At 49.3% G+C, this 16,784-nt stretch overlaps 1 protein-coding gene across 6 annotated transcripts in view; it reads right to left on the reverse strand.

Moving 5' to 3' along the window:
* Positions 1-16,784, reverse strand: part of LOC147678663 (uncharacterized) — a 167,311-nt gene that overhangs the window by 43,711 nt on the left and 106,816 nt on the right. For 4 of the 6 annotated variants that reach the window (XR_015302489.1, XR_015302487.1, XR_015302488.1 and 1 more), the window contains exon 1: positions 7,827-8,147. The exons of the other annotated variants lie outside the window; for them this stretch is intronic. Coding sequence is in view for 1 of the 4 variants with exons in the window: in XM_086946115.1 (XP_086802241.1) it covers positions 7,827-7,986 (160 nt within the window). In the remaining 3 variants the exon portion in view is untranslated. Of the gene's footprint in view, positions 1-7,826; positions 8,148-16,784 lie in introns of those variants that run through there. 6 annotated transcript variants of the gene reach the window in all.

Consider the following 16,784-nt stretch of genomic DNA (forward strand, 5'->3'; position numbering starts at 1 on the left):
TGCTCTGTTGATGGACAATCGGCAAGCGCGTTGGTGCTCCTATGCACGGACAGGGAATCCAAGGACACAATCCCCACCAGAGTTCGTAGCCTTCGAGCGGCCCCCGCGGAGCGGGGGCCGCGAGGCGTGGCGTAGCGGCCAGACAGGAAAGCAAACAGGATAGCGGTAGCAGCACTCCTACAGGGTCAGAGGAGAGTCCCTGTGTAGTCATTATGGTGCGGTGGAGTTTGTAATGACAAACTCCCAGCACCATAAACTCTTAATGGCAGCACTACACTTACAATGTCTAAGAACGGACTTAGACACTGTAGGGACACAGGGCTCATGCACCTGTACCCTCGCCACAGGTATAGTGCACCCAGCTTGAGGGGTGACTGGCCTATGCCAGGGCAGTGGGTTGCATGCATGGTACACAGAGATGTGTGCCAAGTTGACTCTTCACATTTTTCTGCACCAAATCATTCAGCCTGCAAAGGCAGTATGTGTGTAAAGGTACAGGGCCTCTAACTGTGGCACAATAAGTGCTGTAGCCCTTAGAGGTCTCCCTGGTTACAGTTCCCATGGTACCTGTGGTACCATTTACCAGGGGCTGACCTGTGGCTAGAGAGGCCAATTGAGTTCGTTTTGGGGAAATAACACAGGCCCTGGGAACCTGATTGGCAGGGTCCCAGGGCACATCAAGTCAAAATGCAATAGAAGTCTGGCAAAAAGTGGTGGTGGTTATTGTAACAGAAACCCACTTTCCTACACATGGCGTTCAAAACTCGTCGACACTGTGCATTAGAGAGTTGAATGAACCAACCTTCATGTGGAGATAACTCTAAAACATTGGGGTCTCTCCTTGGTTTAATTAATGATGTGCTACAACCTCTGTTAATACCTGATTTTTTAGGAGTTTGGACAACTGAAAATATATGTTATTCCTTGTATTTAGTGATGAGAACTGGTGATCTTTAATGCATCCCAAGTAAAATTGATTTGTTTTAAATTTTTTGTTTTGCACATTTATAATTTGAATTTTGGTACAAGACCAATATCTAATGTGGGAATAATAAGTATGTCAGAAATGAATTGAAGTGTATGCTACTCATATACATGATATGATATGTCAACTATCCTAAAGAAAATTGATGAAGATGAATTGTGAAAAAACAATGTGAGCATGCTAATTAAAATTCTTGATTGTGTAAAATGTTTTTGTGCTTGAGATTGTTTCAGACAAGGTACATTATTTCAGTGTTTGACTTTCTAAAAGTGGCATTTTCAGAATTGCAACTTAATCTCCTACATCGCCAACAGTTAGGGTTTTAAATTGTGATTACATAGACACCAAATTTGAAGGGGGTTATAGCTTCCCATTGGGAAATTACACTTAAAAAAGGTAATAAGGTAATCCCCATTCTATTCTAATGTAATCCCCTTGCTATCCTATGGGAGAGATAGGCCTTGCACTAGTGTAACATGAATTTAAGAGTATTTCACACCCAAGACATGTGAACCTTAAAAGTACATGCAATAAAAAGGAAGGTTTGGGTCTGGCAAAAGGTTTGTTTAGGAAGGTTGAAATGGCAGTTTAAACTGCACACATAAGTTCTGCAATAGCAGGCCAGAGACACGTTTAAAGAGCTACTTAAGTGGGTGGCACAATCAGTGCTGCGGATCCACTTGTAGCATTTAATTTACAGGCCCGTGCACCTTTAGTGCCACTTTAATAGGGACTTATAAGTACATTAAATATGCCAATTGGGTATAAGCCAATATTACCATGCTTTAAGGAGAGAGCACAATCACTTTAGCACTGTTTAGCAGTGGTAAAGTACACAGTTTCAAGTCCTGCAACAACTAATTCAGCAAAAAGTGGAGGGTAAAGGCAACATATTTTGGGGGGGCATCCTGCAGAGAGGGTCAGGTCCAACAATAGGGACTAGCAGAAAAGGTAAAGCACAAGTTACTTACCTTCGGTAACGATATATCTGTAAGAAACAGTAGTTAGCATTAGATTCCTTACCTTAGAATATCCCCAGGCATCAGACTGGATTCGGAAACTTTTGCGTTGCAGTACCCTTGCTCGTCGGTAGGCGTCGTCTGTGGCTCCGCGTCCGTCGTCGGCGTCGGGATGACGTCGCCCGAGTACTTAGACGCCGCCCTCGCGCGCTGACGTCAGTTCTTATACACAACTTTTCCGCGCCAGAAACGCAGAGTCATGATAAAAACCAACACTTGTGCCTTGAAACTAGGGCAATGAAAGGGGATGACCTTAACCCTAGATATCGGTTCGCAGAACGGGGAGGATGGGCGGGGCGGTAAGGAATCTAATACTAACTACTGTTTCTTACAGATATATCGTTACCGAAGGTAAGTAACTTGTGCATCTGAAAGAAACAAGTTAGTATTAGATTCCTTACCTTAGAATAGATACCCCAGCAATACCAACCTCGTTGGTGGGTCTGCGAACCAATAATCACACCAGAAAGTCCTGGAGGACGGAACGGCCAAAGAAGCCAACCCTCCGGACTTGACTGTCCAGGCAGTAGTGTCTTGCGAACGTGTGCCGCGAGGCCCACGTAGCTGCCTGACAGATGTTCTGCAAGGGGACTCCCCAGCCCAGGGCAGTAGTAGCCGCCGTGGCCCGAGTGGAATGGGTCCTCAGCCCAACAGGAGGCTCCTTTTTAGCCAAGGAGTAGCATACCTTGATGCACAACACGACCCACTGAGAGATGGTCCGCTTGTCCACCGCCCGACATTTCTTAGCGCCCACGTAACCAACAAAGAGTTGGTCATCCACCCGGAACTGGCGTGTGCGATCCAAATAGAAAGAGAGCGCACGTTTTGGGTCTAGACAGTGGAGCCTCTCTTCCTCTTTCGAGGGATGCAGCGGCGGAAAGAAGGTGGGCAAGGTGATGGACTGCCCGATGTGGAAGGCTATGACTACTTTGGGCAGGAAAGAGGGTCTTGTCCGCAACACACCTTTGTCCGGATGGACAGAAAGGCAAGGAGGCTTGGAGAAAAGAGCCTGGAGCTCACTCACTCTCCTGGCAGAAGTGATGGCAACCAGGAAAGCAGTCAATCAACCAATCAATCAGGGAATTTGTATAGCGCGCTACTCACCCGTTAGGGTCTCTAGGCGCTGGGGGGTGGTTACTACTGCTTCTTAAGAGTAAGAAGACGGAGAGGACAGTTATGAAGCGGCTCAAAAGAAGCACACATCAGGTAAGTCAGAACCAGGTTCAAGTCCCACTGGGGCATCACGAAAGGAACAGGGGGAAACATATGAGTGATGCCCTTCAAGAACCTATTTACAATCGGGGACTTGAACAAAGAAGGCTAATCAGGTAGACTTAAGAAGGCGGAAAAGGCAGAAAGGTAGCCCTTGATAGTGCCCAGAGCAGAGCCCTGCTGGGCAAGAGAAAGAAGGAAGAGGAGAACCTCAGAAAGGGGGGCAGAGAGTGGATCCACAGCCTTTGCTGTGCACCATGCCACAAATCTGTTCCACCTGCAGGCATATACCGACTTTGTGGAGGGACGCCTGGCTGCCAGAATCACATTACAAACTTCAGGAAGCAAGTCAAATGGCCTCAACTGTCGCCGCTCAATCTCCAAGCATGGAGGTGGAGACTTGACAGGTTCGGGTGGAGGACCGTCCCTTGCTGCTGCGACAGAAGGTCCTCCTGAAGAGGCAGACAAGAGAAGACTGAAACCCATAACCTGGGCAGATGAGTTTCAACTACCGCCATCACTTTCATGAACACCCATGGGGCGCTGGTAAGGCCGAAGGGGAGCAAGGTAAACTGAAAGTGCTTGTGGCCTACCGTGAACCTCAGGTAACGCCGGTGGGACGGCAGGACGGAGATATGAAAATAAGCGTCCTGCAAGTCCAATGCTAGCATCCAGTCTTCTGGGTCCAGGGCAGCTAAGACCTGAGCCAGTGTCAGCATCTTGAACTTCTCCTTCCGGAGGAAGCCGTTGACCTTCCGCAGGTCCAAGTTAGGGCGTAGGCCCCCTTTGCCTTCTTGGGTACCAGAAAGTAGTGGGAGTAACAACCACACCCTACTTCTGGCCCAGGAACGTGCTTGATGGCCCCCTTGGCCAAGTGGGCCGTAACTTCCTCTTGTAGAAGTTTCAAGTGATCCCCCGACACGCGGTGGTACTGCGGTGGCATGGCTGGAGGGGTCGCCTCGAAGGGGAGGGAGTAGCCCCTTTGGATGATTTGCAGCACCCACCTGTCCGATGTGACAGTGCGCCAGTGGAGGTGGTGATGGCGAACCCTGCCCCCCACAGGTGTCACATGGGCCTGAAAGCTCGGACTAGGAGGGTTTTGAGGTGGATGCTGCAGGGGCAGGTGTGTACTGGCCTCGCCGTTGTCCCCGACCACTGCCACGGTGATTTCCACATCCGCCACAGCGCTGGATGGTATTCTGCGGCCCATGGCTGGCAGGACATGTGGGGGCGCTCCTTCCTTGGCCACGAAAGGAGCGAAAGGCAGCTGTTTGCTGGCGCGGGCTGAGAGGCCCAAGGACTTAGCCATAGCCCTGGAGTCCTTAAAGCGCTCAAGCGCATGGTCTGCCTTGTCGCCAAAGAGGCGCCAGCCATCAAACGGCATGTCCATAAGGGTATTTAGGACATCAGCCGAAAAGTTGGCGGACCTCAACCAGGTGTGGCGACGAATCGCCACTGTCGTTGCCATCGCTCTGCCCAGTGAGTCTGTGGTATCCAGCCCACACCGGTGGAATACCGCGCCGCATCTCGACCCTCCGCAAGGGCTTGGGCGAGTTTAGTCCGGACCCCCTCCGGACATTGTTGCAGCACGTCCGCGACCGTATCCCACAGAGAGTGGGTGTAACAGCCCAAGAGGCACACGGTGTTGACTGACCGCAACCCCAAACTCAGGGAGGAGAATACCTTTTTCCCGTATGCTCATACCTCTTGGATTCCTGATCGGGGAGAGCAGTCAGGAATGCGGTCTGGGAGTTAGAGGCCTGGATGACCAGGCTCTCGGGTGGGGTGGGTGGACAGGAAGCAAGGGTCGCCCGGAGCCGGGCGGTGACGCCTGGCCACGTTCCTATCTACAGGCGGACCTGTAGCGGGCTTGGACCAAGTGCCCAGAAGAACGTCTGACAAGGCCTCATTAAACAGAAGCAGAGGCTCAGCCGAGCTTGCCTGCGGTTTAAGGACCTCAGTGAGGAGGTTAGTCCTCTCGGCCGCGACGGGGAGCTCAAGGCCCAAGGCCTTGGCGGCCCGAGTCAGCACCACACTATAGGCAGCCCCCTCCTCTGTAGCCACGGTAGGAGGGGAGACAAAACCAGTGTCGGACGAAGTGTCCAGACCACTGGCCTCCCCAAGCTCACCTGTCCAGTCCTGAGAAGACTGGCACTCACGTGCCAGAGGGTCCTCGGACCCCTCCCAATCCTCCTGGCCACCCATCTCCTGATACTCAGGGTCAAAGGATGGGGCCGGGTCATAGAAATAGAAATCTCAAATCGGCGTCGAGAGCTGCTCTGAGCGGCGCCGCTCCGACGCTGGACCCGAATCAAGGGTAGGACGAGGGACGACGTAGTCCTTGGACGGCGCCGGAGGCGACACCCTGGGGGTCGGCGCCGGCGAGGTTGTGAGGTCGACCGGCGATGACCCGGATCCGGTGGGACCCTGCGGCGTCGGGACCGAAGTCGCCGGGGCCGAAGCACCCGGCCCGCGTGGGGACCCAGTCGGGGCCACTTGGCCCGAAGGCGCCGCAGTACCTGACGGAGGAGTGAACGACCTCATGGCCGTGAGGAACGCCTCAATCTCCTCCGGAGTCGCGTTCTGCCCAGGGACCACGGAGTCGTGGGGGCGGTGTTGCCCAAACCCCCTGCCACGTCGCGCAAGCATCGGGGGAGTCAGAACAGCGATGACGCCTCTTCGACTTCTTGTGCCTCTTAACTGAGGACTTCGAGCCCGAAGACTGGTGACGACTCCCGGAGCTATGATGACTCCTACCCCGCGACCGGTCCCTCGACCTCCTCGCGGACCGGGACCTCGAACGGCGTGGGCCGACTGTCAGAGATCTACTCGCTTGCGGGACCGCTCCTGTCTAGCTTTGGATGCAGGGCCCGGCAGTCGGAGCAGGACTTGTCGTCGTGGTCGGGGCCCAGACAGTGAAGGCACCGGCAATGGGGGTCGGTAACCGACATCAGTCGGTTGCAGACGAAGCAGGGTTTGAACCCGGGCATCCCTACCGGCACTGTCGGAGTCGATAAACTTCGAAAAAATGATCAAAAAGGATCGAAAAAGTTAGTCAAAAATTGACTAAGGGTACAACTTTTTCCGGATCTGCGCTTGCTGGCGCGGAAAAAAGAAGAACTGACGTCAGCACGCAAGGGCGGCGTCTAAGTACTCCGGTGACGTCATCCCGGCTCCAACGACACCGATGACGGACGCGGAGCCGCAGACGACACCTACCGACGTGCAAGGGTACTGCTACGCAAAAGTTTCCGGATCCAGTCTAACGCCTGGGGATATTCTAAGGTAAGGAATCTAATACTAACCTGTTTCTTTCAGAGTATACAATTAGGAATATGCCAATTCAACCGTCTTTGATAGGGAATACTACTGGTTAGCAAGGGTAAAGGGCACAGAGTTCTAAAGTCAGCAAAAATATAGGGTCCAAAAGGGTCCAAAAGGTGAAAAATCTAGGGTGACCTTGCAAAAAAGGCAGATTTTCTACAATTATTATTGGAGCCTGTACTCAAAATCTCCAGCGGGTCTTTTGTGTTAGGTGCTTGAGCCCACTCCCAGGAGATAGTCACCCATACAGAATGGTATAATGACTCTCCATATGGAGATGACTATTGAAGATTCGGTCTTCAATTGACTCCATGTCCTCACCTGGAGTCTGATGAAGATCGAGGCCTAACCTTGATCACTCCAGACACAGTGGCGTAGGAAGGGAGGTGCGCTGGGTGTGGGTCGCCCAATGTGTCATCACTGAGGGGGGTGACAAAATGGTAAAATATGTATTTGAAACACATATTTTTGCCATTTTGTCAAGCCGGGGGTGACAAGACATTTTCCACACCGGGTATCACCTGACCTTGCTTCGCCTCTGTCTTGACCCCGTGCATATGCCATGGCCACGCTGTGATAAAGCATTGTTGTGTGTGCTAGAAGCACCAGTTGCTTCATCGCATCCAGTAATGAAAGTACAGCTCAGGTGGTAGTCGGCACCTTAGATGGCGCTGAAGCGTCAGGTCCTTTAAATGCTCTTGCAAGTACACTCTGCGTACAGTGATCATGCCATAGTCTGCTGCCTGACCAATGCACCACATACAAAAGCTCTCAGCCCCCATAGGAGGGCTGATGCAGTGCCCTGTGGTGTTAATGTAAGAAAGAGGCCAGCTGTTTCTCTCCCCTTGCCAAAGCAATAGCAAAATGCTGTTAAACAGACATTCCAATGGCCTACGGGCTGATCAAAAAGTGAAGGAGGCTGACCACAGCTTGACTCTAACGCTGAGAGCTGCCCCCAAGTGTGCCTATCACCCCAACAGGACAACGGATGAAGGGAGCTAACCCAAAGTCTTTCTATACATACTTTTATTCATGTATGTGCATTTGTTGCAAAAGGCAAACAGCTTAAGCCGCACGTAAAAAGTAATTTCGATAAACAGGCATTTTATGAATTCGCTTACCATTAAATGGTAAATGCAAATGTTGACAATTTCGATTACAAAGTGTAAGTAAAATGGTTTATCGGAATTGGCGCTCTATGAATGTATTTTGTCTATGATAGAATACACAGCCCATGCAATTACCACGCAGGCATAAAGGAGACGAACGCCTCGTTACATATGTACCTGTATTTAGCAGGATCCTTGTTATCCAGCCATTATCACCATCCACGACTCTCAGATTCCTCTGGCACCAAAGCAGCGGATTGGAGGAAACAGGATGCGGAAAAGGCACCTTCAGCAGCACCCGAGCAGGCGGGACGCTGTCGGGGGCGCCGAGCGCCATGAATGAGCACACGAGTCTGTTTCTAAGAAGAGACGTTTAGGAGGTTGTGAAATGTGCTGCGCCGGATCCAAATCATGTTGGCAGGAGGTCAATGAGCAGACACTGCTGTCAGTTCTGTCAGAGGTAAATCAAAGCGTGAGCAGCCATAGAGGGGGCGACCATTTGCAAACATATTCCACGTGTCTCTCTGCACGTAAAATGATTCGCTTTTGTTGTCGTTGGCAGTAAGCCAATAAAGGAGGGGAAAGACGTTTTCCCCTAAGGCCTTGTTATGTTTTTAACTGGGGAATTCTTAGGTCTATCCTGGTCCCTTCCACTTTAGGACAAAAGGTATACGTGTCCCCAAGGAATGTTCTTATTTTACCCATACTTACATTGCTCTTATGTTTTATCACGTTTCTGTAGCCGCCCACAGAAAGATGACAAATGTTAGGCTCGCTGTTTGCCTCGTGAAGCTTATCACATATTCATTGCTTTACTTCAACCTTATTGGCAGTTTTTTCCCCTAGTGTTTTCTCTGTTGCCAAAGGGGGAGTAACCTCTTGGGGAAAATATATAGCGGAATTTCCACCATGCCTGGGCAACATGGTGGAATTGCTGTCACAAGAGATGAGCAGTGGGAATATGTACCCCTAAAGTGAGGGTGCATTTCCAAAATCCAGACCACAAGTAATCCTGATGTGCCAGGAGATTTGACCCAGTGTGCCAGGGACACTTGCATGGCTTTCTAAGTAATGTTTTAAATTGGATTCTTGCATAGATGACGTGCTGCTGAAAATGGTGGCTGGTCAGAAGGCCTAAAGTGGGTGTCCAGTCCGTCAACATGTTTAGGTGCCTACATTGTAACCCTTATGAGTGGGTGGCAGCTTCTTTTTCAGATAGGTTGCATTCAGAGCCTTCGTAACAGGGCTGTGAAAAGCATATTAAAGCGAGGGAGACTTTGAGGCCAATTACGATGGTGGTTGGAAAAGCGCTCCTACCGCCGCTGTGTTGCTGAGAAACCTACAGCTGGGTCAGTGGAATTTCCGACTGTCATATTATGATACCTGGATTGCAGAATCCCTCGCCAGCGGTCAGAAACCACGAAAAATCTGTCCACCACAGCAAAAATGTCTGAAACTGACCGATGCGGAGCGAAAAGCATTTCCACAATAACCAAGCGCCGATTACTCAGCGGTATGACAGCTGAGCAAATTATGTTGAGAGCGCAGTCCTGTTGCAACGAACTCTGCGTTCCGACTGCCGCGGTCATGCCAGTATAATCTGAAAATAGGCACAAGCAAACTCAGCAATTAAAAAGACAGCTGTTGGTCATTCCTAATGCAGACACACCCAAATTGTTGAGTATAAAACCCACCCCTTCCCTGACCAGCATCCTTTGCCAAAACCAAGCATTCTAGGCCAACATAACTGCTAGGAGAAGGGAATTTTTCACACTGCCCATCATCACACTCACCTATCTCCACACCAACCCTTATTAAACCCACGCCTTACACACCGCTTACACCTTCACCACCACATCCACATTTGCTATAGTATACCTTTTAGTAACACCCTTCACCATGTCTCAGAAAAAAATGGCAACATTTTCTGAGAAGGAGTTGTCAGTGATGGTAGATGAGATCATAAGAGTTTAGCCACATTTGTTTAGTAACCTAATCCAACAGACCCCACTTGCTAGGACGAATCAGATGTGGGAGAGGATAGAAAGCAAAGTAAATGCTATGGGTACAACCCTGAGCACAACACATAACATCACAAAGAGGTTGAATGACATCAAGACCTGTGTCAAAGAACGGGCCAACAGGAACCATCTTGCGGCTCAAAGGACTGGCGAGAGGCCTCCCATTCCATCACAAACATTCACTGAATGGGAGGAGAAGGTGCTTCCCAACATGCATCCAGAGATTTCCCCAGGAATCCCTGGGAGAGTCCAGACTGGTAAGAAAATACAAACAAATAACCACGTTGTCATGTTATGTTTTACACACCAATTGAAAAAGACTGTCACATTATCACATATGTCGTTCCCACCGCTCCTGCCCCATCACCCAATGGGCACCCATTTCACTCCTCAGATCTTGAGCTTACAGGTAGGCAGCCATCTTACGAGGGAGGGAAGTTTGGGGACAGGAGAACAGCACTACATCTCCCACCAGGCCATCTTGCCTCACACTCGAATAGCATGGGACACTCCCCTCCATCCCACAGCCATTATGGCAGCCATCGCAATCTTGTCCACCTCACAGGTAGGGAGCCATCTTAAGCTCTCTTGCCTCACTCTCAAGCAGCATGGACCACTCCCCAAACCCCAGAGCCATGATGGCAGCCATCTCACTCCTCTGATTCATCTTACAGGTAGGTAGCCATCTTACCCGGGATGGAAGTTTGGGGACAGGAGAACAGCACTACAACTCCCACCAGCCCACCTTGCCTCCCTGTCAAACAGCATGGAGAACTCCCCTCACCCCAGAGCCATGACGGCAGCCATCTCACTCCTCTGATTAACCTCACAGGTAGGTAGCTATCTTACAAGGGAGGGAAGTGTGGGGACAGGAGAACACCACAAAGACTCCCACCAGCCCATCTTGCCTCTCTCTCAAACACCATGGAACACTCCACCCACCCCTGAGCAATGATGGCAGCCATCTCACTCCTCTGATTCACCTCAGAGGTATGTAGCCACATTAAGCGATCTTGCCTCACTCTCAAACATCATGGAAAAGTCCCCCCACCCCAGAGCCATGCGGCTGCCATCTCACTCCTCTGATTCACCTCACAGGTAGGTAGCCGTCTTATGAGGGAGGCAATTGTAGGGACAGGAGATCACTACTAAAACTCCCACCAGCGCATCTTGCCCCAATGTCAAACAGCATGGAACACCCCCCCCCAACCTCAGATCCATGAGACAGTCATCTTACTCCTCTGATTCACCTCACAACAAAGTAGCCATCTCAAGCTCTCTTGCCTCACTCTCAAACAGCGTGGAACACTTCCTCACCCTAGAGCCACATGGCAGCCATCTCATTCCTCTGATTCACTTCACAGGTAGATAGCTATCTTACTAGGAAAGGAAGTGTGGGGACAGGAGAACAGCCCTATACCTCCCACCAGGCCATCTTGCCTCAATGTCAAACAGCATGGAACACTCTCCTCACCCCAGATCCATGAGGCAGCCATGTCACTCCTCTGATTCACCTCACGGGTAGGTAGCCATCCCACGTTCTCTTGCCTCACTCTCAAACAGCAGGGAACACTCCCCCTACCCCAGAGACATGATGGCAACCATCTCACTCCTCTGATTCACCACACAGTTAGGTAGCCATCCTACGAGGGAGGGAATTGTGGGGACAAGAGAACAGCACTGCAACTCCCACCAGCCCATCTTGCCTCACTCTCAAACAGCATGAAATACACTCCCCCCACCCCAGAGACATGTGGCAGCCATCTCACTCCTCTGATTCACCTTACAGGTAGGTAGCCATCTTACTGGGGAGGGAAGTTTGGGGACAGGAGAACAGCACTACAACTCCCACCAGGTCATCTTGCCTCACTCTTAAACAGCATGGAACACTCCCCCCACCCCAGAGCTATGATGGAGGCCATCTCACTTCCCACCAGACCATCTTGCCTCACTCTCACACAGCATGAAATACACTCCCCCCACCCCAGAGCCATGACGGCAGCTATGTCACTGATTCACCTCACAGGTAGGTAGCCATCTTAAGCTCTCTTGCCTCAGCCCTGAACAGCATAACGTTGACATACCATATCTTCTTCCAAATGATATGTGTACATACAATAGATGGCAATCATGTAAGTAACATGGCAACAATACATGCATGGACGCGCATTCAAAGTTCAGAGTGCATATGATGGGGAATGCAAAATGTGCTAATATATTTTTGAATATGCCCACAGTTAGTAAACATGCAATTTCAAAATGACTAATACATACACCAAAAATACAGTGGTTGATCATCAAGCTGCCAGATGATGAAATGTTTACTAAAACAGCCAATGTCAATATGTACAATAATACTCAAGTACATCAAAATTCTCAAGAAAATAATGGCTGTACAACTATCTTATCTCATGCAGGTAAATAATACGTATAATGTCTTTTAGGTACAAATACAAGGCTTTTTGTTGCGTCCGAAACATTACTTAATGTGTTACTTATTTTCGGAACTGAACACAACATCCTTAAAATGTCACCTTTCCCTAACAGGCAGATCTCAATCACCATCAGTTGAGACTCAGAACACTGAGCATAGCCAGTCCACACCCCTGGATCAAGAACTCTCAGATGCCAAACCTCCCCAGCACTTGGATATGGAGGACTAACCTGGCCCTTCTGGCATGCTAGGGCAACAACAATCCGTTGCTCTCACTGGCCTCAACACCTCTCCCACCACAGCACCCGGAACAATCCTGCCTACTCCCCAAAGTACCTGTGTACCAACCACCACCACTGCTGCCTGCACCACAGTTCTGTCCCGGAGGAAACCAACAACAAGCTCAGTGAAGATCCAGGGGCCAGTGCAGGGATGAAGGCCCAGCCAAGTGCACAGGTCCCGGGGGCAGGGCTAGTAGGAGGGCCACTTGGGGCCAAACACAGGAGCCCAATGTTGAGACTGAATCCCTGTTCACCATTGCCAGAGTCCTTGGGCCTATGAAGGCAACTAGGGACCAGGTCCTGGAAGAACTCTGTGAGATCAGGCTGCTGCAGCAGTCCATGGACATCAGTTTTGGTCAACTCATTGATGCCATGGGCCAGCTCGTTGGGGCTCTGTGGGACATCACAGCAGGTCAAGTCACAGCCCCCCCCCCCCTCATAAACATGTAGTGGCCAGTCTGCAGATACTCCATCTACCTCCGTGGCTACCACAGGAAGCGAGGAGCAGACACATGCCTTGTCCTCAGATTCCTCAGAGCCTGCAGCAGTGGAACCCCCCCAAACTTAAGCGGGGACGTCCAAGAATTATTATGGGAGATTCTAGTGGCAATGCACCACCCCAAGCCAGTAATGCGAGCCGCTAATGATGTCACCAGCTGTGTGCACGTCATTTACTTTGTGTACTATCCTGTTCCACATTTCCCTCATGATGGCAGGAGTCTGTTGCACTGTGGACATTACCAATGTGGTTTCAACTCTTATGTGAACATCTACCTTCATGGACAACTCAACTCCTCTGCGTTCCCCTTCCCACTGTTTCCATGTATTCCTTAGTACAATCATTGTGAAGCACCTAAGTAAACAATCACACGTCACACATCCATTTGTCAGAGTTGTCTGTATTTCAGAATCCGGTTAACGTTGACTTGACTGTGACTTTAACAAAAGATCTCATTAGGTGCAAAACAATTTAGCCAGTCACTAGGTGCAGCTTTAGCTAACATAGCAAATGAGTACACCAAACGTGACATTTACAAACCATGAAGACCAAAAAAAACTTTATTACAGTGTTGCTAACATAGGTATTTGTGAGGAGAGGCACTTACACAAAGTGACAACACTTGTGTCAGCAGTGTAAGATGCTGTACCCACGTTCACATAATCAACTTCTCAAGTACAGGTATGTTTTTGAAACACAATGCACTGTCCAATGCCAGAGTAATCACACCACAGTGTCTTCAGTGAGGCAACAGACATGTCAAATATGCCACAAAAGGTTTTACACAGCCAAACAATTATAGCATCAGTGGGTCTAAACAGCAAGTCTACACTGGTACACTCCGAACAGTTGTGGCTGCGTCTCCATGGATATCATTGGGCCATGTGTATGTGTTGTAACATGATGTCTGTCATATACAATAGTGATACACATGGACACCTACATCCAGTTAACACATAGAGAGTTATCTGCCTAGTTAAAATTTGAAAAACATGTATTGATTTGCAGAACCAATGCGGTCGAAACATGTTGACACTAGCGGTGACAGGAGGGTTGTTTTGAGAAACCTTATTTTCTCTTGGAAACACTACCCATCCTTCTTTTATTTTAATCCTGGTTGTGGAACCTATTAATAAAGCTTTGTTTGGTATCCCCAAACCAGTTTTAAACACTTCCCTATTAACTACACGTGTTGTACACCAGTTCGAGTCAAGGGTGACGTTCACTGAACACTTTCTGTTGTGTATATATGTTATTTGGTCTTGTATTGTTTGGTCTTTTATGTAACCCCATCCCTTATGCTCTGTCCAGAGTGTGGCTACACCTGGGCGTATTGTAAGCAGACCCGATGATGAAGCATGTCACACACTTCGGTGTGTGAGTGAGGGCAGTATTTTCAAAGCAGTTATATTTTTTCTGTTTTGTGATGTTATATGTGGCATTGTTTGAGTCTCTCCACCCCTTTATGTGTTTTCAGGCAGCCAGCACAATTTGGAAAAAGAAGGTTGATTTAAAGCGTAAAGAGGCTTGATACGCTGGGCATATTCATGAATGTAGGTAAGGCCGAAATTCAAAAAACCCAGTAAAGATTGTAGTTTCTTCAGTGTTGTGGGAGCGCCAAAAGTGCACATTTTTCCAGGAAGTGAGGAGCCAAACCTCTCCTTCATTGTTGAGCTTGTAGCCCAGGAACAACACTGTGTACTCTGCAATGTGAGAACATTTTCAAAGTTACATTTGTAGCCAAAATGCGGCCGTAATTCGTCGACTGTGAGATAAATGTCATCCACATACGAACATGCATCTGTGTCGATCCCCTCCAAGAGAAAGACAACGCGAGCAGCAAAGACGCCAGGACTATTCTTGTAGCCCATAGTCAAACGGCGAAATTGGCGCCACTGGTAAAAGCTGTTCATTGACTACTAAGTGGGGACAGATTGTGGGCAAAAAAAACATTGGATATGTCAAGTGTGGTTTTGAACCATTTACGTACAAGACTATCCACAAGAGCAGAAATGGGAGTATTCAGCACCGCAAACGACGACAATGTGAGTTTAAGTTGAGGTAATTCAATAACAAACGGTACAAACCATCTGGCTTGGCCACAGTAAAAAGGGGGTTATTCATCGGAGACACAGACGTTTCAAATACACCTTGACATTCCAATTGTTCAAGGATTTCCGCAACGGAAGCTTTAGCTTCCCGTCGCATGGGGTATTGGGGTTGAGGCTGTGGCATTAACCGCAAAGGAAACTCATGTTGAGGGGAAATTTTGTCCCAGCCACAGTGAATACGGTACAATGCCGGCTCAAGCGCCTCTTCTGCAAAATGCAGTGCCTGCTCTTTTGGCACAGTGTGTGTGTAACTAGGGAGGATTACCTCCTCCCCTTGGGGAGCAGCTAAGACAAAAGGTGGGGGCCAGTCAACCTCCGCCAACAATATATCATAGGTAGTATTTAGATTTTCCGAAAATACCCTTTTTATGGTACGTTCTATGTCACTTTCTATTACAAGGACACTTTCATAAAGCCTGTCAGGGGGAGCCACTCTAGTATCAGCTGTCTCAACTACAATGAAGGTGTCAGTCGCTGTCACCTTCAGTAGTGGATGCAAGGCCTCTCGCACTATGGTAATCTCCGCTGCGCTGTCCAACAGCGCCAGCACCCACGTCTGATTCCGAAGCTGCATTCTCACTATCTATGGCATATCTCGCTGTTACCGCAGCAACTTTCTTCTTTTGAAACTGGGGTCTCTGTCGTTGTGACTCGTCTTGCTTGCCTTTTCCGTCAGTCTTGGAGGCTGCTCACGGCTCTGTTGGGCACCTCGACCTCTGCCTCGCCTCCTCCACCGGTGGGTGAGACTGATGTTTCCTGCAAAGAGCGAGGAGAACGTTGTTCAGAAACCTGAAACCTATCAGGTGACTTAATTGTACTGCGGTCGCGCAACTCATATGTACGCTCAGTAGAGGCAGGTGTAGGTGAAGCAGGACAGGACCCCTGTTTCTGTTGCTGTTTCCCCTGTTTTTTGTTCTTACTCCAATTTTGTGTCTGAACTTTTGGGTGGTCATCTTTATCAGATGACGCTTGTTGAGTTTGCTGCTGTGTTTGTTTTTTAGCAAAAGGCTTAAAACCCAAACTATTTCGGCCTATGGACGTATAAGCCTCCGTAATAATTCTCGGTAACTGACTGGGTTTGTCGGGGACATTGCACAAAGCATTAGACACATGGACACTTACGGCATCCCCCTTAACATTTGCAAGGACGAGATCGCGTACCATGTCAAACGCTTCCACGAGTCGCATTCCCAACTCCACAGCCGCCTCCGGCCCGTGTTCATCCTGAACACGCTTAATGACAGAGGGTAGGACAGCCATTGACGGGGTGCTGAAGCACATAGTATAGACCGCCTCAAAAATCACACCCCAAGTTGTACAGTAATTTACGTCTGGCACTAAGTCTTTCTGCAAACGTATGGTTAGTATCCTGTGTTTTTCCACAGGAGTAGTATTTGGGAATACTGCTTCCAGTTGGTCGAATTTCTCAGCAAGCCAAAAAGGCATCTCATCCTTATCCTGGTGATGCTTGCCCATGACCGCATTAACCATTACGGGACAAAGCTTCAGCCTGCCGCTCCAACTGGATGCGCTGCACCACCCGGGGCCCAACCCGGGAGGTTGTGGGAACGTAATGAACCAGACCCCTTATCACTGACACAGCAGAGGCATAAAAGGGTCTTAGTTGTGGAGCTGTTAATTGCCCCGCATTAGGATGCGGGTATGAGCAGCTAAAACAGGCCAAGTAGCGCCTGGGATTGACAACGGTCCTTGTCTGACCGCCGTTATAATGTGTTTGGAGGGCGCCAATAAACTAAACGGCATGCTGCCAAGCCGAAATCGGAACTTC

This window comes from Lissotriton vulgaris, chromosome 12 (assembly GCF_964263255.1).
Source record: "Lissotriton vulgaris chromosome 12, aLisVul1.2, whole genome shotgun sequence".
Classification (NCBI taxonomy): domain Eukaryota; kingdom Metazoa; phylum Chordata; class Amphibia; order Caudata; family Salamandridae; genus Lissotriton; species Lissotriton vulgaris.